The sequence below is a fragment of the Chiloscyllium plagiosum genome, unplaced genomic scaffold, assembly GCF_037043375.1.
Source record: "Chiloscyllium plagiosum isolate Xiang-an unplaced genomic scaffold, Cpla_swu_hap1 HiC_scaffold_11, whole genome shotgun sequence".
NCBI classification, from domain to species: domain Eukaryota; kingdom Metazoa; phylum Chordata; class Chondrichthyes; order Orectolobiformes; family Hemiscylliidae; genus Chiloscyllium; species Chiloscyllium plagiosum.
Genome location: NW_028270149.1, coordinates 60,652,554 through 60,674,222, shown reverse-complemented (window position 1 = coordinate 60,674,222; position 21,669 = coordinate 60,652,554). Strand labels below are relative to the sequence as shown.

The 21,669-nt window shown below is 39.8% G+C and overlaps 1 protein-coding gene across 3 annotated transcripts in view; it reads right to left on the bottom strand.

Moving 5' to 3' along the window:
• The window catches only part of klhl4 (kelch-like family member 4), a 200,265-nt gene that overhangs the window by 153,714 nt on the left and 24,882 nt on the right, over positions 1 to 21,669 (bottom strand). For 2 of the 3 annotated variants that reach the window (XM_043704512.2, XM_087992142.1), the window contains exon 1: positions 20,729 to 21,297. The exons of the other annotated variant lie outside the window; for it this stretch is intronic. In XM_043704512.2, coding sequence (XP_043560447.1) covers positions 20,729 to 21,141 — 413 coding nt within the window. In that variant the 5' untranslated portion in view covers positions 21,142 to 21,297. Of the gene's footprint in view, positions 1 to 20,728; positions 21,298 to 21,669 lie in introns of those variants that run through there. 3 annotated transcript variants of the gene reach the window in all.

Sequence of the window (21,669 nt, the reverse complement as noted above, 5' to 3'; positions counted from 1 at the left end):
ATTGATTCCTAGCTGGAGTGTGCTTCCCCAGGCTCTGCTGGCTTACTAAAACAGGGCAGGAGAGACCATTCTATTAAAGGGCACTCACAATCAAGGCAAATGCAGTCCCCACTCCACATTCCCAGATATACATTCCCTGCAATGAAAAGACTGCCACATACTGACCAGGAGATGGAACGATGGCTAATTTTCCCCACATTACTCCAGAAGCACAGAGGACTCAGTTGAACTTCCTTTGATAGCTTGGCTCAGATCTACTGGGTCAGGTCAACTAATTTAACATAGACAGGAGATGTAACTAGGAATTTTTCTTTTAACTACTTTTTAAATATGAAGACATACAGAAAGCCTAATGGGTATACATTGCCTTGTATAAGACCACTAAAAGAAAACAAATTATCTGGTCCAATCTGTCACCGTCATGTGGGTATTTGCATTCCACAGGCTATTTCTATTTGATGAGGCAACATTTATGTGAGCTCCTTTATCATAAGAGCAAGATGTGGGTAATGTAGAAGTGAAAAATTCAACAAATATTTATTACAATCCCTGGTATATACATATAATAGTCACAAAGACTTCAGTGTTCGGGCTAATACTAAGCTATTAGTTACAAACAGTAGCACACTTCGATCAGTGTGTTATGCTTCAAGTGGCCCCAGTTAAGATGGAGACCTTTTTGCTCTCAGATCACATGCTATTATAGAGTGATTAATAGCATGAGGATGTGTCTTAAATGTCATCTGCATATGAGACATAACACATGGCCATGATTACATTAATTACACTGAGAGTTTGCTGTGAACTAATTGCCTGCCATGCTTCCTACAGTGGCTACACTTCGAATTGCTGTCAGACATCTTGAGACATACTGAGGAAATGAGAGGTGTTGAATTATTGTAAGACTCGCTTTCTCTCTCGCTTTGTCTGATTGAGGCAGTTTAAAAATAATTGTAAAATATTTTAATTGTTACATATTTTCATATCTGAAATTAAATTGAAGGTCATGTAAAAGGGTTGCTTGTCAGTTGTGTCCTAGACTGTTGGATTCATTCAGTCAATCTCAGCTGCTGCTCTGATATTCTGTAAAGGACAAGATTTACTGGGCCTTATAATGTAATGTCTATTGGGAAGAAGAGACAAGTGGATGAGAGAGGATTGCCCCATTGAGCATGATTCCTGTTTGTTCAATTTGGCAGACTATTACAGTATTCAGTACAGCTAAACACATTACAGTGTTGACACCCTTTGTGAAAAACAAAGCTACCATTTTAAACCCGATGACGAAATTAAATGTCTGTGCCCTTATCAAATCTTTTCATTAATTTTAAATTAGCTAAGCTTATCTCATTTAATACAGGCAAAGTTGCAGGAAGCTTCTTCCATCGCGCTACAATGTCATCAAGATTTGATCTTGTTATAGTTCTACTGCCAAGTATTATTTCCAATTCAGTTCAGGATTGAAAAGGACAGTAAGCTCTGACTGAATTATATGATCTCAATTAACTGGAAGCAGCAGGAAATTAAGTTTAATATTCAGTTGATTGAATGGTTTGGAAAGTAAAATAACCTGCTCAATGAATTTTGTGAGAACCAATTTTTACTGGGACTGCTGTGCTAATGAAATACTGCTGAAAAAATAAACTACAGTGTACACTGAATACTAATGTTGAGTATACAGACTGAAGCTCAGAGTCAACAATAACCATTCACAATGAAGGCCCAGGAATAATAACATTAGTATTCTTGCTAAATTTATTTCCTTGTGATTTTCTTCATAATTGATCTTTATCGATGTGTTTAAGGATGTCAGCGGTTCAACATATCAGTATTCTATGTAACAGCACACTGAAATCCCTAATGTAGAGTGTGAAACCAAGTATTTAGCTTCAATTAATTTCATATATTTCACATTAACCAACCCAAATATAACTACTTACTAATCTTTCAGTTCTCAGGTGATATTTAAAAATGCTGTATTTGCTCATTTAATAGCAAAATGTCTAATGTCAATTGATTTTACTTTCCAACTCTGCATTTTACTGCACAAATTGATCAGGATTAGCATTTAACAAGATCTTATTGTGAAAGAAAATTATTCTTTTAACTTCCTTAAAATTTTCTGAATACATTTTCGAGGTACTAATCATCATTTTGTATCGCTTAATGCAATCAGAGGAGGTACAATGAGCATCCTGAAATGCAAAAGCAGAATAGAATGTATTCATATTGTATCATTTATGACCTCAGGAGAGTTCAAACCTAATGTACAAAGATTTGTAGGATTGTCAAGTAGTCACACTAGATGACCAGTGCAGTGATAATCACTGCTGTCCTCAGTTTAATAATTTCTCTAGTTTACATATCAAAATATGAAGCCCGAGTTAATGGTTTTCATATTAACCATCGAGACTAATACCAAGATTTTACTTGTAATATGTTTAAATATTGTTGCTGCGGATAGAGGGATAAGCAAAGAATTTATGAGCAGCAGTAAAACAAGTACAAGAAACTAAGCTCTACGGAAAGCTGATAGGGGAGGGGAGGGAAATATATCCTTGGTGCTGGGGTCTGTTTGGAGGTGGCGGAAGTGACGGCGGATGATGCGCTGTACATGGAGATTGGTGGGGTGGTAGGTGAGGACCAGTGGGGTTCTGTCCTGGTGGCGGTTGGAGGGGCGGGGCTCAAGGGCGGAGGAGCGGGAAGTGGAGGAGATGCGGTGGAGGGCACCGTCGACCACGTCGGGGGGGATATTGCGGTCCTTGAAGAAGGAGGCCATCTGTGTTGTACGTATTTTGAACTGGTCCTCCTGGGAGCAGATGCGGCGGAGACGAAGGAATTGGGAGAATGGGATGGCGTTTTTACAGGGCGCAGAACCCCACTGGTCCTCACCTACCACCCCACCAATCTCCATGTACAGCGCATCATCCGCCGTCACTTCCGCCACCTCCAAACAGACCCCAGCACCAAGGATATATTTCCCTCCCCTCCCCTATCAGCTTTCCGTAGAGACCACTCCCTCCGCGACTCCCTTGTCAGATCCACACCCCCCACCGACCCAACTTCCACTCCCGGCACCTTCCCTTGCAACCGCAGGAGGTGCAACACTTGCGCCCACACCTCCCCCCTCACTTCTCTCCAAGGCCCCAAAGGAAACTTCCATATCCGCCACAGATTCACCTGCACCTCCACCCACATCATCTACTTCATCCGCTGCAGCCGGTGTGGCCTCCTCTATATTGGGGAGACAGGCCGCCTACTTGCGGAGCGATTCAGAGAGCACCTCTGGGCCACCCGGACGAACCAACCCAACCACCCTGTAGCACAGTATTTCAACTCCCCCTCCCACTCCACCGAGGATATGCAGGTCATTGGACTCATCCACCGCCAAACCACAACAACGCGACGGTCGGAGGAGGAGCGTCTTATCTTCCGACTGGGAACTCTCCAACCACAGGGGATGAACTTGGACTTCACCAGTTTCTTCATCCCCCCTCCCCCCACCTTGTCTCAGCCGAATCCCTCCAGCCCGGCACCGCCTTCCTGACCTGCAGTCTTCTTCTTGACCTCTCCGCCTCCATCCTACTCCGACCTATCACCCTCACCTTGACCTCTTTCCACCTATCACATTTCCAACGCCCCTCCTCCAAGTCCCTCCTCCCTACCTTTTATCTTCTCCAGCTGAACACTCTCTGCTCATTCCTGAAGAAGGGCCTGTGCCCGAAACGTCGAATCTCCTGTTCCCTGGATGCTGCCTGACCTGCTGTGCTGTTCCAGCAATAAAGTTTCAACTTTGATCTCCAGCATCTGCAGACCTCACTTCCTCCTCCATTTCCCTAGACTGTTCAAATATAAATGTTCCTTTACCAGCAAAATCTATACTCACTGAAACCACAGAATTGTATATATAACATATCAGTTCTCCCACCGCTACATGTGTTGCCAGGGCTCATCAAATGTTTGTACCGATAAGTCCATATCCCCACCTGTCTACTGCTGTCATCTAATATGGTCTGAAGCAGTGCCTGAGACGTAATAGAACGGGTAGTTGATATATTATTTATGGGCCAATTTAATGTGAATTGGCTGTATGAATATGGGAATATAGTGGGTTGTCAGTTTTATGGAGTGTGGTATACTAAAATTAGGCTCTTGCTACAAGTGTGGACCTGGTCTCTAGATAAATATGTTTATTCTTACAGTATATAACATTGGTAGCAGAGGATGATTGTAATGTCAAGTTGCCATATGACTGGTAAGGAATGAAGTTACAATGTGGACCTGGGTTAATTCATTAACAAAGAGGAAAGAAGATGTAGGCTTAACTTTTTAATTATCATACAAATGCAGGATAAAAAAAAACAATGATTTAAATACAGACAAAGGTTTCAACAGATTGTTAACTTGCATGGATAAAATTTATCAAAAAGATGATCTATTGATTGATTATAAGTCATCATCAGATTTGATAAATTTAGAAGGACTGAGGTAAAGGTGAAGTTGCCATAGTCTTACCAGATCACTGGGCGGGGCTGTTTCATTAGAGAGACATGGCTAAACCTGCAGGTCACCACAACTCAGGTGAGGGGAGAGGCTGAGAAGAAGAATCCTTCCAGTGTAGGAATTGAACCCACACTGTTGGCATTACTCTGCATCATAAGCCAAGCTTCCAGCCAACTGAGCTAACTGTCCCCGATGAAGGCTGAAAGCTTGAGTATAGTACCATGGAAGAGTATGTTATGGAGTTCAGTAGATTACAAAACAACAGAAACTTCATTGGGAAATTCTCCAATCTGTTTTGACATCAAATTATTGCACTGTGCCAAAGTATCAAGCATGGGCAGACTCTTATTTTGATGAGTGTTACATTTCCAGACAAATATTCTCTGCCAGGAGAAATGTCAGAAGCACTAAATAAGTTCCCAGGGAAGCATTCCTTTCCAACACCATTTGTTGCACAGAGAGGTGATCAGCGATTCATTGGAAAATGGAGGACACGGTATTAACAAATTGGTGAGATTGCCTAAGTTCAGGCCACAAGTAAGAATATGAAAGAAAAACTATAACTAAGAGAAATGAGAACAGAAATGTGATTAATAATTTTGAGAAAGGAAGAGAATTTGGAACTCACAGTAAGAGAATGAACTTCAGAAATACTCAGAGTGTAGAAACTGATATTTTAAATGTGATTCAAAGAACCATTGCACCACAGACCATTCCAGATGTATAGAAACCTGTTCAAAACTGAACATGAATAGAGGATTTGGAAGAAGAAGATGGAGATACAAATCAAAACAAGGAATTGTATTTACCACAAGATGTTTCAGCTGAGGGTTGACTGTATTGGAGGCAGGGTTAGACAGTGAATGCACATTTACAGAGTGTGGAATAGACTGACTACCTAGACCCTCAGAAATATGAATTAGGACAAAGATAAGGACTTTGGGGATTCCACCAGTTTTAGATTTGTGAATAAAATCTTTGAAAAAAAAATCAGCAATTCCTTACAAAACACTGGAATCAATCATTTTAGGAGCATGGATGTAGTGTCCAGTGAAATACCCTTGTTATTAGGTAAACCATTGATTAAGAAAGAACAGGTGAAACTGGATAAGTTATTATAAGCTACTGTCTTTGGAAAATCTGCAAGGTTACAACTTACACAATCATGACATTAATGCATTCCCTTATCAGAACGTAACCTCTCTACTAAAGAAATTTGGCTCTCTGTTCATTAAAAGATAAAGAAAAGATAGTAAAAGGATACATGAATAAGGGATGGAAGTATGATAGATTCATGGGAGACATAAATAATGGACATAAGCTTGTAAGAAATATTGAAGGACACTGTCAATGTCTATAGTAAGACTACACTTAGCAAGAAATGTAAAGGTATGAGATAAAGAAAAGTCATAGAATCAGAGATGTGCAGCACAAAAACAGACCCTTTGGTCTAATTCATCCACACCTTCCAGATATCCTAAACTGATCCAATCCCATTTATCAGCATTTGACCCATATCCCTCTAAATCTTTCTTATTTATACAGCCAACCATGCCTTTTAAATATTGTAATTGTACCAACCTCCAAATCCTCCTCTGGCAGTTCGTTCCATACATGCACCGCCCACTGCATGAAAAAGTTACCCCTTAAGTCCCTTTTAAATCTTTCCCCTATCACCTTAAACCTATGCCCTCTACCAAAGTACACTTTAATTTTACATTTTGTAGATTTAATAACCAGATTTTGTCAGTGAACAAAATGATGTTTTAAAGATTGAAAAAAATATTGTGGATCAGGTGATGGAAAAGTGGATAGGAACGAGATTTAGACCTCTGACAAAACTTCTCACTGATAGGCTAGCATTGAATTTAGAGTGGTGTGTGTATATCAGACTATGAGCATAATGATTATGAACATGTAAGCCAAAAGCCCTTTTAGTAATGGGTTATGTGAAATCAACCATGCAGCATTAGAAGAAATGGTTCATAAAATTTTGACAGATCAGCCAAACTGAAAATATTCATCTACGCTAGTATGGACTGGACACACTACAAATTCATTGCAGATGTTTAATAGGAAGTCTAAAATCCTATAGGTCATAAGTGATCAACAACCCCAGCTTGGCAAGGGGCTACAGTTTTACCTTTTTGGCTACATTCAGGCAGAAAGACTTTCATTAAAGCCAAAGTCTCAAAGAACTTGTTGAACTTTAATATACAAGATAAAGTTGTCAGAAGGAAGATATGGTTCATTATAAGAGAAAGGAACTTAAAGAATGGAGCAACTTAAAGAAGATTATTAGTAAAGATGGAAAAAAATAATTCCACAGCATGGAAATCAAACTGTTTGGAAACACTCTTCAAATTCACTTGGTATGGATTACAAATTTGCAGATTTTGAAGAAGGTATAGAAAATAATGAGGAGCTAGGTACCTTTGATACCTCTTAATTATTACACAGCTATGAGGATCAACCTGCCACAATTGTCTGATAACAGACAGATTAATTCTGCTGGTCAATATGAGGCTTTTACTGCCACAGTACAAATGTCAAAAGTGGGTACTAAAGTAAAATATCTATTAAAAATTGCTGTTTAATAGGGAAAGGAGTCCATTATCAGGGAAAGTCAATGGAAAATATGAAAACTTGATGAATGTTTAGGATGAGGAGCATAAGGTTTGATAACAAGAAATGAAAAGATAGACAGTAAGCAGATACATTGTAATCTCAAACAGTGGGTCTAGGAGTGAACATACGACTACAAAGAAATCATAAACCATTAAAAGTAACCCTGTTAATAGGAGGGAGAGGTCAAACAGTAGCAGTCCAGAAAAATAGAGAAAGCAAAATAGAGAGCATCATTTAACAAAGTGAAAAACTATAATACAAACCAGGAATACCACCAAGAGGAAAAGCTTACATGATTGGGAAGTCTTAGTGGCCATGAATAAATTAAAGTGCTAAGTGAAGATACCATATAATAAAAATTGCAAAGGTGGAGAGAATTTGCGGTGTACACAGAGGTGTCAGATAGGGGAAATGATCCCTAGCGCAAAGGTGGAAATGCATAGAAAAGATGACTCTTGATGGGACTTATAAGACAAAAGTAAGACTAGCAGCATTTAGTTTTGAAGTAAAACTGGTGGATCAAGATAAAAAGTATAATCATAGAATCTGTACTGTGTGGAAGCAGGCCGTTTGGCCCATCTAGTTTACACCAACTCTGCAAAGAGCATCCCAAACAGACCCAGTCCCCGACCCTATAACCGCACATTTTCCATAGCCAATCTACCTAAGCTGTACATTTCAAACTGTGGGAGGAAACTGGAGCGCCCAAATCAAGTTCACACATGGGGAGAATGTGCAAACTCCACACAGACAGACAGCTAAGGCTAGAATCGAACCCAGGTCACATGAGGCAGCAGTCCTAACCACTGAGTTATCGTGCTGCCCATGTAGCTACACCCATCACAAGAAAACTAATTTTGAAAATATTCTTGCTTTTTTTAAGAACAAATACTTGGGATTATAGATCAATTGATGCTAAAACTACATTATGCAGGGAGATCAACTCAGGGGGCAAGTGTTTCTTTATCCTTCAAAAGAGACACTAGATGCAGTGGAGACTCTCTGGAAACTAAATAAATTGTATATTTCCTAAGTGATGTATCTAGTGTCTGGTACTTCTGAGTAAGGTCTATATTATTAAAATTGGGCTGCCTTCATTTAAAAGCAGACCCTGTCATGTTTTACTACCATTATTACGGGCAACTGTCAAGCATCTTCATGATGCATATAGATGATTTTTTTGTGTGTGGTGTGTTTTATAGACCAGATTAAACCCCCTTCAGATATGTCAAGGAGATAGCCTAGACCCTAACTATTATTTAATTTAAAGTCAACTATAAGGTGTTGTGTTCTAAATGTAATTCTATTGGTCACATTACTCAGCTTTAAGCAAGACACACTTCATTCTTACATTTGGTTAAAATACAAATAAAAGAAAGAAGAATTGATATAACTTTATAACTCTATTGGAAAACTTAATAGAATAATAGATTAACTATTAAAAGCAACTGTTCCAATATAGTAACATCCCCATAAATGCATCTTTGGCAAAGGCAAATTCAGTAAAATAGATTGTCTCATATGTGGTGTTTCTCCAGTCCAGCAGGAAAGAACACCAAGAGAAATATTTTGAGAGAAAAAGAGAGAGAGAGAGTGAGAGAGAGAATGCCAGCTTTTTGCTGTGGCTGAGAGAGATGTACAACAAATTCCACAACTTCAAAACCCAACAACTGAAAGCTAAACTAAAAACCCTGGTTCTGTGGGAGTATGACTCCACCCATTCATGCTGCTTCTATTGCTCTAACTTGGGGAAGAAAGAACCCAGGGCCTCACAAGCTGTTTATTGGTTTCAAAGAGATAACTCCTCACCTCTGGATTATACCCTTTCTTCAAAAAAAACCACAGCCATCATATTGTTACAGTTGAGAGCAGTGAACTTGAAACCATTATCATAATTGGCATTAAAGCAGAATTCTAAACTGGAAGTCAGGCTTCTGGGGTTTACAAGTATATTGGAATGGAAATCAGGGCAGTAAGAGGAACCTCAATTATCCGAAGGACTCGGGCAGGAAGCATGCAATAATGTGTACTATTTCTTGAAGATATTTTCATATTAATAGATAAATACTTTTTTTACAAGAATGCAAAATGCCAAGGTACAAGTGGTTATAAGTCATCTTTTATCAATTGGACGCATCCACAATCATAGAATTACTGACCCATTTATTTTTGGTAAAAAAATGTCACATAGAGTCATAGAGATGTACAGCATGGAAACATACCCTTTGGTCCAACTAGTCCATGCCAACCAGATATCCCAACCCAATCTAGTCCCATTTGCCAGCACTTGGCCCATATCCCTCTAATCCTTTCCTATTCATATACCCACCCAAATGCCATTTAAATACTATAATTGTACCAGCTTCCACCACTTCCTCTGGCAGCTAATTCCATACATGCACCACCCTCTGTGATAAAACGTTGCCTCTTAGATCCCTTTTATATCTTTCCCCTCTCACTCTAAACCTATGCCCTCTACTTCTGGACTTCCCCATGCCAGGGAAAAGACTTTGTCTATTTATCCTATCCATGCCCCTCATGATTTTATAAACCTCTATAAGAGTCACCCCTCAGGCTCCGATGCTCCAGGGAAATCAGCCCCAGCCTGTTCAGCCTCTCCCTTTAGCTTAAATCCTCCAACCCTGACAACATCTTTGTAAATATTTTCAGAACCCTTTCAAGTTTCACAACATTCTTCTGATAGGAAGGAGACCATATTTGCATGCAATATTCCAAAAGTGGCCTAACCAACATCCTGTGCAGCCAAAACATGACCTCCCAACTCCTATACTCAATGCTCTGACCAATAAAGGAAAGCATACCAAATGCCTTCTTCACTATCTTATCTACCTGCAACTCTACTTTCAAGAAACTATGAATCTGCACTCCAAGGTCTCTTTGTTCAGCAACACTCCCCAGAACCTTACCATCATATGTTCTGTTCAGTTTAGTTTCAAAAAACTGTTGAGCTCTATATAACATAATGGCAAGCTAGAAGTAATCTGAGAAATAGCTGTAGAAATATGTCCGGTATTCATGTTTCAGTCTTTCAGTTGTGTTGATTTCTAATGACTCATCTCCTGCATCAGCCTCAAATGTATTCACTGCATTTAAGTACATTCTAATTGTAAATGTGCTCGTGGTGAGTAGCTATTTATCAACGATTGAGTTGCATGAAATTCTGAGGTCAACCACCAGTGGCTGCACCAGATCATAAAGTGACCCAAGTCCCTTGTGCTGAAGTGATTGTGAACTCAATATTTTAAAGTTTGTTCTGTTATCACTTGAGCAAGACTACATCATGGAACAGATCTATCCAATGAGCCAGATAGGTTATTCTATATCCACAAGTCCCTGATGAAGAACAACACCTCACTTACCTGTCTGTGCAGAGACCCAATTCACATCAGGGAGTTCTCCGAGTCTCCCACTACATCCTCAGATCTGCCTGCAGTTATAAATCAGTTAAAGTTTACCACATCGGCCTGTGGAGTTTGGACCTAACAGCAGCAGTAACAACAATGCCACAGCTACTAGGTATATTATTTCAGTTACTGGGGTTTACACTTTGTCTTGTCACTGGTCTTGCACTAGTTTTGTCACAGATGGTTTTAAATCTCAGTAGCTATAAAAATTGCATGTCAGTTCACTTAGTGATAAACAGCCATTTGGGACACACCACTGGAAAGCCGCTTGTTACAATCCAACTTGTTGACCATTACCTGATATCTGCTCATTATCTCCATTAATAGTGTCCATTGCTTGACAACCAGTAACATTCTGGGCTTTATAATTGACCAGAATGTAACTAGCCTAACCATATACAGACTATGATTGCATTTGGTCAGACACAGAATTCTGTGGCAAGCTATTTACCTCTTGACTTCCCAAATCCTGTCCATACATTCAAGGCAGAAGTCAGGAATGTCCGGCCTGAACAAATGCAGCTCCAACCACACATACAAAGCTTAATATCATTGAAGACAATGCAGCTTACTTGTCCAGGACCTCATAAATCATCTCAGGCATTCAGTCCTGCCACCATCGGTGCATAGTGGCAACCATGTATATCACACACAAGATGCTCCACAATCCTTCACCTAGTGTCCTGCAAGTACCTGCCAAACATGTGACATCTAACATTTAGAAGAACTAGGGTTGCAGAGCATGGGGACATCATGGCTTGTAAGTTCCCCCCCACATCACACCCCATCTGACTTTAGAGCCATATTATCTGTCACTGGGGAGAAAGTGAGGTCTGCAGATGCTGGAGATCAGAGCTGGAAATGTGTTGCTGGAAAAGCACAGCAGGTCAGGCAGCATCCAGGGAACAGGAGAATCGATGTTTCGGGCATTAGCCTGTCACTGGGTCAAACTCTACATTCCAACAGACTGTGGGTGTACCTAGGCCACTTTGTTTGTAATAATTCATGAATTCATTGTTGGATTCTCAAGAGCAATTAAGGATGGCTAACAATTTTTGGCAGTCTCAGAAACACATTTATCCCATGTCAGAATAACAAAAAGTCAAGTATGGCCAGCATTGGCTATTCCATGCTAGATTGATTTGTGGTGATAACTATTTGGTAAGAAAGCACATAAGGTCATTTATTAAGAGACATATACTTTTTCATGTAAGTACTGTATTGTTACTAATGTTACTATGTTTTGCCCTGGTAGACTCTATTAAATACTTCCAAGTCTTGTTTTACGTAGCTGAAGTGATGAAGTATATTGTGAAAAAGGCAGAAGATACTTCATATATTTCAGTTAATCTGCACAGTTCTATCACATTATGCACCTTTTAAGATCCTCTCTACAAAGTTAATCAATTAGGTCCACTCCCTTTTCTACTCCTTGCCCTCTTATGTTTAAGCTTTTGTTTTCAGAACAGAAGTTGCAGAATTGAGATGGAGGAGTTATAGAGTCATAGAGGTGTACAGCATGGAAACAGACCCTTCGGTCCAACCCGTCCTTGCCGTCCAGATATCCCAACCCAATCTAGTCCCATGTGCCAGCACCCAGCCCGTATCCCTCCAAACCCTTCCTATTCATATACACATCCAAATGCCTCTTAAATGTTGCAATTGTACCAGCCTTCACCACATCCTCTGGCAGCTCATTCCATACACGTACTACCCTCTGCATGAAAACGTTGCCCCTTAGGTCTCTTTTATATCTTTCCCCCCTCACCCTAAACCTATGCCCTCTAGTTCTGGACTCCCGGCCCCAGGGAAAAGACTTTAGCTATTTATCCTATCCCTGCCCCTCATAATTTTGTAAACCTCTATAAGGTCACCCCTCAGCCTCCAACGCTCCAGGGAAAACAGCCCCAGCCTGTTCAGCCTCTCCCTGTAGCTCAGATCCTCCAACCCTGGCAACATCCTTGTAAATCTTTTCTGAACCCTTTCAAGTTTCACAACATCTTTCCGATAGGAAGGAGACCAGAATTGCACGCAATATTCCAACAGTGGCCGAACCAATGTCCTGTACAGCTGCAACATGACTTCCCAACTTCTGTACTCAATACTCTGACCAATAAAGGAAAGTATACCAAACGCATTCTTCACTATCCTATCTACCTGCGACTCCACTTTCAATGAGCTATGAACCTGCACTGCAAGGTCTCTTTGTTCAGCAACACTCCCTAAGACCTTACCATTACGTGTATAAGTCCTGCTAAGATTTGCTTTCCCAAAATGCAGCGCCTCGCATTTATTTGGATTAAACTCCATCTGCCAATTCTCAGCCCATTGGCCCATCTGGTCCAGATCCTGTTGAAATCTGAGGTAACCCTCTTCGCTGTCCACTACACTTCCAATTTTGGTGTCATCTGCAAACTTACTAACTGTACCTCTTATGCTTGCATCCAAATCATTTTTGGAAATAACAAAAAGTAGAGGGCACAGCACTGATCCTTGTGGCACTCCACTGGTCACAGACCTCCAGTTTGAAAAACAACCCTTCATCACCACCCTCTGTCTTCTACCTTTGACCCAGTTCTGTATCCAAATGGCCAGTTCTCCCTGTATTCCATGAGATCTAACCTTGCTAATCAGTCTCCCATGGGGAACCTTGTCGAACGCCCTAGATCGAAGTCCGTATACATCACATCTACTCCTCTGCCCTCATCAATCATCTTTGTTACTTCTTCAAAAAACTCAATCAAGTTTGTGAGACATGATTTCCCAAGCACAAAGCCATGTTGACTATCCTGAATCAGTCCTTGCCTTTCCAAATACATGGAAAAAGTGAGGACTGCAGATGCTGGAGATCAGAGCTGAAAATGTGTTGCTGGAAAAGCGCAGTAGCACATTTTCAGCTTTGATCTCCAGCTACTGCTGCGCCTTTCCAAATACATGTACATCCTGTCCCTTGATCAGAAGAAATTATTTCCTGCATTAAATGTTCTTTCCCTTTAATAATACCTGTATTTTAAAACCATGCTTAATCTACTACACTGAGTTTTTTATTTGTCTACATCTTGTCTCTGTGCAATGTTGGAGAGCTTAATTTCACCATTACATAGTGCATTGAGATAGTTAGGACCAGTAAGTGAAACAGACTTCACTTCAGCAAACAATTTACTGAATCGATAGTTACATCCATTAACTTTTCATGTTTTCAACCAATTGTGGTATGTTGTTACCCAAGACATTGTAAAGAAAAACCATCATTATGGGTGCAATCATTTGATGCTCACAGCAAAAAAAATCTTAATGTACATAAATGATCATGTAAACATTAGTTGTGCCTGCTGTTTTGACAGTTCATAGTAGCTAGGTAAAATGTTAATACCATTGTTACAGCAGTGAAAGTTTTGTAAATTGTCAGAAATCGCATGTATTGCATTGACTAAATTTCATGGTGAAATTTGATTTTCAATGTCGTGATCTGATAACTTATTCTTCTTTCCTTGAAGTGTATTTGTGCTTCACGTGAAGAAGAGGAAAAGTTAGACATTTAATACAGCATAGGAGGTGGTTAGGACAAATGAAGAACAAGCATCTTGAAAAGCAAGAAACATAGGAAATAGGAGCAGAAGTAGGCCATTGGGCTCTTCAAGCCTGCTCCGCCATTCAATATGATCATGAGTAACATTAAACATCATCTGAACCTACTGCATGTATTGCTGTCCAAATAGACTCCTTACTGATTCTGAATTTTTCCATTTTAGGTTTCTCCTTTCTGTCTATCTTTAGTACCCAATGTATTTCCCCAGGCCAGCCCTCCTTGAGCTAAAGAATTGACTTAAGCCAAAGGTCTCCCTGGCAGCAGCTTGTTGTTCCAAGGGGCTATTATCAATAAACAAGATATTTACACTTTCAGAAGGTGACAGAGGTCACAAAATGCTCTCATCTCACCTACCATTCTCATCCATGGAATTTCTTCAGACGTTGCCCTGGAAAAATTGCATTCAGTGATCTTTCCAATCTGTAAATATCTGAGGCTGGTTAAGCTACCTACACTACTACACCTACAGCAGAGATCGTCCATACCAATTCTGAGCAAGTAATCAGGAATATTCCATAGATGTGTCATTCAACAAGTGAACAGATATGTTTCTGCAGGGTAGACTGGACTTGTGCATCAGGACTATGTGGAGATCCAAACACAGCTGACGCAGTGAGAACTTCACTGTAAATTAAAGCTTCCTTGCAATGATTACCCTGTATCTGGAGCTCTCCAAAAGAATCCCAGAGTTGGAGATGTTGTGGAGTGAAGAATCTCAAACCAGCTCTATTCATGGGTAATTAATAAACTGAGCCCTTGACTCACCACTGACACACCAAGCTACATGCCCAACATACCAAGACATCCAAGATTCAACAACCCCACCTCAACCTGACCCCAACGACCATCCCTTCCAACATCAGAACCCTGACCCCATTACCAGATCAAACACTTCTGTTTCCCATCCTACAACTCGATTCTGCTGCACCTTAGCCAGACAGTTCCCAACAAACGCACCTCCAAATGACCTGACAACCTCCACTGGACTGTCCCTCCATCTCCAAAACACCACCCCATCCCTGACTTAGATTCATAGGACCCTTCAATTCCACCTCAGCTCAACATCTTACTCCCACATCCCTGATCTGACCATGATCTATCCTAAACATTCATCCACTTCATAGTCATCCGACCCCCCCCCCACCTCCCCCCCCCCCACCCACTCCCTTTTTCACATCCACTTGTTACCATATCCCTACACAAAATTTAAACTATAAAATACAACCCTGCTGTCAAAAGAAGCATAGCTTCCACACCGATCAATTCAGGGGCCGGCTGCTATGTTTCTTGGATTCGATACCAATGTTTCAGAAAAGGGGGAGTCCTCTCCAGGAAATTCTAGGGCAAAACTGAGTGAGGTAAGTGAGTATCTTTCAGTCCGGTCATGCTCAGAAATAGGGCTTCTGACCCTGTGCAGAACATTTGGGGCATTATGTAAACTGGTCAAGCAACAGGAATAAAAGTCTTTCCAAAAATAACATACAAGGCAGTCCGGCATTGGTATTTTGCTGAAAAACAGAGGACTGCACTTTTTAAAGATACAGCAAGAAATATTCCTTAAGTGCAAATAAACTCAAAATTGATCAGATCTGCAGTTTGATTTCATATAATTTCATTGTCTACTCCTTAAATTACTACAGAATTACCCCTACCTTATAGAACTTAAGTGGTTAGAAGAAAGGGAAACATGAATCTTATTAGGGTGATATGAGCTGAGTTCACACTGAGCAATCAAATGAAATATTCATTCACTATAGCATCTGTTTTCTAATCTGAAATTTTAATTTAGGTTTCTCTTTGTGTTCTCCCACATAACGGTTACAACACGAGATGTACAACAGCGGGGCAAAAGAATGATCATTTCGGCTTTGAATTATTGAATAAGATACCTTCTAAAAATTTAAAACACTAATCCCTGTGGATCACATTTTGACTGTGCCACCACAAGCCTCACATTAAAACAGTTGAAGCATTAAATCCTTCAAGCTAGTCTTAATGAAGCATACTAAATCAGTTAGAAGATTCTTACCATTACAATTTTAGTCTTAAAAACAGTCTCCTGCCACTGGTCTAAATGAAACATTACCTAAGGAGCAGATATAAGCAAATGTTTGAGGATTAACAATCTAACATTATTTTTTCTAAAAACATTCATTTTATGGTTCAATATACCCATTAGGAATTAACACTTCTATCTTCCCCAGGAATTACTTCTGCCTCAAATCTGCTGAAACCCTCATCCATCTATTTGATAGCTCTATGCTTGATAATTCCAACATTTTTTGACCAGATTTCTGCCTTCCATCCTCCATGACTTTGAGCTATTCCAACACACTGTTTCTTGTGCTATAACTTGCAACAAGGCTCATTCATTCATCATCTCTTTTTTGCTGCACAGATTGGCCCTGGACTAACTTCCAGTCCAGCAATGCCTTAATTTAAAAATGTATATCTTTGTTTTCAACACCTCATAATATCACCACTATCCCACAAGCTTCTGGGTTTTCTACACTCCAGGTCAATTTTTCTTTGCATATCTCTGATTCCCTTTGCCCCGCTATTTCAGACTGTACTTTCAGCTACTGGACCCACATCTCTGGAATTACCTCTCAAAACTTTTCTATTTCTCTCTGTCTCCTCTGCTTAAGATGCACCTAAAATTCTCACTCTTTGATCAAGCCTTAGATCATCTGTGTAATCTCTCCTTATGCTATTTAGCATCAAATTTTATTTAATAACACTTGTTTTAAAGTGCATTGTGATATTAATTTACATGGTAAAAACAATGACTGCAGATGCTGGAAACCAGATTCTGGATTAGTGGTGCTGGAAGAGCACAGCAGCTCAGGCAGCATCCAAGGAGCAGCGAAATCGACGTTTCGGACAAAAGCCCGAAACGTCGATTTCGCTGCTCCTTGGTTTTGCCTGAACTGCTGTGCTCTTCCAGCACCACTAATCCAGAATATTAATTTACATTAAAGGCATTCTACAAATGTGCATTATTGTTAATGAAACAGTTCACATTCTATGTACCTACTGCATTACAGAATTGAAATGATATTATGTTTGAACTTTATTTAAAACTCTGATAGTGAGTCAGGTCATTGTCAAGCAATTGCTAAATGTTCAGAATAAAGGGAAACTCAAATATGAATTTAGCAGATTCACTGGCCTATCTCTTTAAGAAAAACTATGCTTTATTTAAAAATTGCTCTCGCAGGAGTGGGATGCTTTAATGTTCATGACTGTTCTGCAGATGCTTGATGAGATGTCAACAATAATGTAGGAAGCATTTGCACACCTCCAAGTTTCACCTACCTTTTCATTAATGCATGGATGTCAATCCATTTTGACTATGATGCTGGTAAATGAGTATTTGCATGTGGGTGGCAAGATTACCACCTGCGTGGGTAGAAAGTGTTTGTCAGGGTGAAATTATCATTCATTCTCAGTTGTGCCCATTTAAAAGTTTTCAGCTTTTACCAACTTTAAAAACTTGTGCTTTTACATTGAGTACAATTGGAGCAATGTTTTCACTGTGCTGGGATATTGGTGGGTCAACTCCACTGCAATTGGGAAGAGGGAGTCAAAGAAAACATGTGCTTTCATCATCCAACACTTATCAAAATACTTAGCCAGCAATCTTACTTCCCTTTTCTGGTAATAATATTGGGGCTTTTTAATGATCATCTTGAAGGATTTCTTTGTTGTATATATTTATTGACCACCAATCATTGAGAATAATTGTGAAGGTTCATGTAATTTTATGCGGTAAAATATACCTTAGGTGTCTGTTTTAAGTTAGTGGAATGCTCCTCATTACTCCTGTAGAAGTGTTATTCAGTTAAACAAATGAATGGTGGAATAGGCTTGAAGAACTGAAAGACTTGTTCCTGATTCTGTGTATGGAATTAAGTAATCAGGATGTGCAGTCCAACGAGCTTTCTGCAATTGGAGCATTAAATCTATGTTCATGCAGTGATTTCCAGTTGTCAATCAAACTATTATCAGAATGGGTAGAATTTTCAAGCCCCAGTGGGAATGAGCACTATGGGAGGCAGATGCTTAATTTCCGCTGGGGACAGAGGAGAGAGGGTCAACTGGGCAACATGCCGACATATGGCAGGGTGTCAGTTAAGGTGGATAGAAGAACCTCTGGGGATTATGAACAAGCCACTTGCAATCTCTTGGCAGCAGGCTATACTGTGAAGGGACTCCTCTGCCAGGATAGTGACCCAGCTGCTAAAAGCAATTTGTTTTTTATATTTAAAGTTTTAATAACTTGGAAATAAACACCATCATTTGGAGGCCCTTTCTTTCCTATGTACCTGAATCGTGAGCTGCTGCTTCTTCAGTGCAGAAAGACCTCCTGCTCGTCATACAGCTTTAAGTAGCCAATCAGTGTCCTTATTTGGATAATAGGCTGACCGTCTGACCACTCATTTGCAAATGTGGGACAAATCACTGTTCTCAGCAGAGCATGGAGCTGGGACATTGCCCAGGCCTACTGCCTGCTCCTCCAATTGATCCCTACCTCAGGCACCTAACTCAAAGAGAAACCTTGTCTTTTGAGTGGAAGTGGATATCGGACAGGGAAGGGGAACTAAAGGGAGAGTTCCATGGTGAACTACCTGTTCACAAAATTGCATTCCTGCAACGCTAAAGGCAGGCTGCTGACGTGGCCTTCAACTAGGGAATGAAATGAAGGTGTAGGGAATCCTAAAAAGGAAAAACTATATTAATAAAAATGCATTAATAAATAAACGTGTTGTAAACAAACAAATTAGCAACAGTTGACATAGGAAACAGTATCTGAATGGTACTTTCTGTCTGAGCTTTCAGCACTTCACTCTCTGGAGAAATCAGGAACAACATGTAGTCAGCTCACTACTGGACTGTTCTTTGTCTCTGATGCTCTAAATATCAAGATAAGAAAAAGTTTTAATGATGTAGAAATAATAAAGAAGGAAATGGTGAGGACATTGGTTTTCGCAGTATAGGCTACAACTGAGCGGTTAGGGTAATAGGAAGGCAGCACAGTTCTCTCAAAGGTTCAGTGTTCAGTTTTCTGTTGTGTGACAAGATTAGCAGGAGATACCACTTTGGGTTGTTTTGATATCAGTGTTTTTTCTGGTCAGAAACATCCATCAACTAATGCATAAAAATAGCTGAAAAACTACTACAAAAGCATAGAGAAAACCCTTTCCACTTCACTCCCTATATTCACAGAAACACTCCATTAAAGTGGATATTTCATGCTGTAATTCATCAAATTAAAATACAATACATTCTAAAATTGCATTTCATATCAGTAACATAGATAATGGTATCTACCACTAAGCATAGGTTAAATTGGATGTTTACTGATGATAATGTTTCATTGTTTCCAGGGAAAATATTCACAATTTTCAGTTATCTTCACTACTTTTACAAATGTTTTTTCAGCAGTTTTCTATGAGCTGCTTTTGTTCAGGGTATATGAACTGATTTTTCTCCTTTCTTTTATCTCTGCATGTTGTATAGACTATTCCTAACATATAATGGTGGTTTTGAAAATATATCTTCAGGTCTCTGCCAATATTCTAACAGCAGCCTTTATCAGCCTATGTTTCAATTTTCTCTCCTTCACAGCCCTCAACATCTCCTGACTCGAAATACATTTTTGTCTGTGAATTCAGGCTAAGGATTTGAACTTAACCATTATTGGCCTTGCGTGACGATAACATAATGCCCTGCCCATGTTCTGACCTTTCACTATTTACTTCTTAGCACAAATAGTTACTTGGTGGTGAGCCAAAGACTTTGCAAATCACGCATAACATGAAATTATATAGAATTACACCGAATTTACAACACAGAAAAATACCATTCAGCCTAACAGGTCTCTACACAAACTTCCTTCCACTTTATAACATCATTTCGACGTAACCTTCAACCAGTTTCTCCATCATATGTTTAATCAGCTTCTCCATGAATACATCTACGCTTGTCAATTCAATCACTCAGGTGGTACCAGAGTTCCATATTCTCACTGGGTCATCTTTGGATTGGGTCCAAGACATTATAAGTGATAGGAAGTACAAGTGAAAAGTTTCCACACATATGAACTGGGCAACAACACCAATAAAATTTACTTTTTACAAGTGCTATAAAATGAAGCTTTGAATAAACATGATTCTGACACATTTTAAATATAACTCAGAAGAAATCATTGCTTGCTCTGCTGACTGTACTGAAAACAGAATTGGGTCTGAGGCTGCATAACCACATGAAACTGCTATCAGCCTATGAGTTGCTGAATGCATCTGCAGGTTTTTTTACTGAGGAGTGATAAACATGTGATTGCAGGCGAATTATCCACAGGTATTCGAGTCCATCACGAGCATTATGTAACAATATGTCAAGCAGATGATCAGTCACAATTACAAAAAAGCAAAGCAGTAGAAAAAGCTAAGGGCATGCATAAAATATGCTGCCATTATTGAGCATAATTTTGAACTACAGCCTAATATAATTGACATTTTAAAAATAATGTAAATAATAATCAATCTTCTTCCATATTATTATTAGTGCTAGCTCTTACCTCTCTATAGGCTCTTCTGCAAGATCAACACTGCCTGATTCCACTGCTCCTTTGTTCTCTTTTTCTTCTTTAACTGTATCCTCTTGGTCAGAAATTTTAGCGAGTCCTTCATCCTCTGGTGTGCGTGGCACTGTATTCTGCTGATACCATGGCTGACTGTCAGGTCTGTTGTAAATTGGAGCTGGCACAGGTGCCAGTAAACTGTTTACAGGGCTGCTGTTTTTCCTGAGTCCACTTCTGTCCCTAGAGTGGCTTTTCAATCTGCTCTGACCCAGACCACGGTGCTCAAATCCCTCCTGCTGGAGACAGCCACTGCTTCCAGAAGAGCTCTGCGAGGGGTGGCTAAACCATTTCCATCTCAGCCTCAGAATCTGTTTCATGTCAAACTCCTTCCTCCCGGACACAGACATCATTGTCCTAGAGAATCTTAAACTTGTAGATGTGAAATAGCTTTGTTTTCGACACAGTTTCACGCCTCTGCACCAAATCCCTTCACTGAAGAAACCAAAAAGAACAAGCCTTCTCTTCTCAAGCAGTATACAGTGCTGCTAGCACTCACTGCAAATACTAAGCTGCTGCTAACTGTGTAGGTGGGATACCATACTGACAGGATGATGAGGTCAGCCCTCAAACGAGTAAATCAGATTAACACAGGAAGACAGCTACCAAAACTCTAAACAGCAGCTGGTCTTACATACAGTTAAACAAAGATTGAACAGCACTGTCCTTTGCTTAGCAAGATTCCATCTGTTTTCAGGAAATGCAAGCTGTAATATAAAATCCAGGAAAACATGCATAAAATAAAGTACTAGGCTTGTGTTTCCCAGGAGAACTACATGCAGCCTTTTCCTTTTCTAGATGGCACTCTCATTAACTTAATAAAGGATTGAAGAAATAACCAAGCATTTTTTTTTAGCCTGGCTTTAATGGTTCCTGAACTT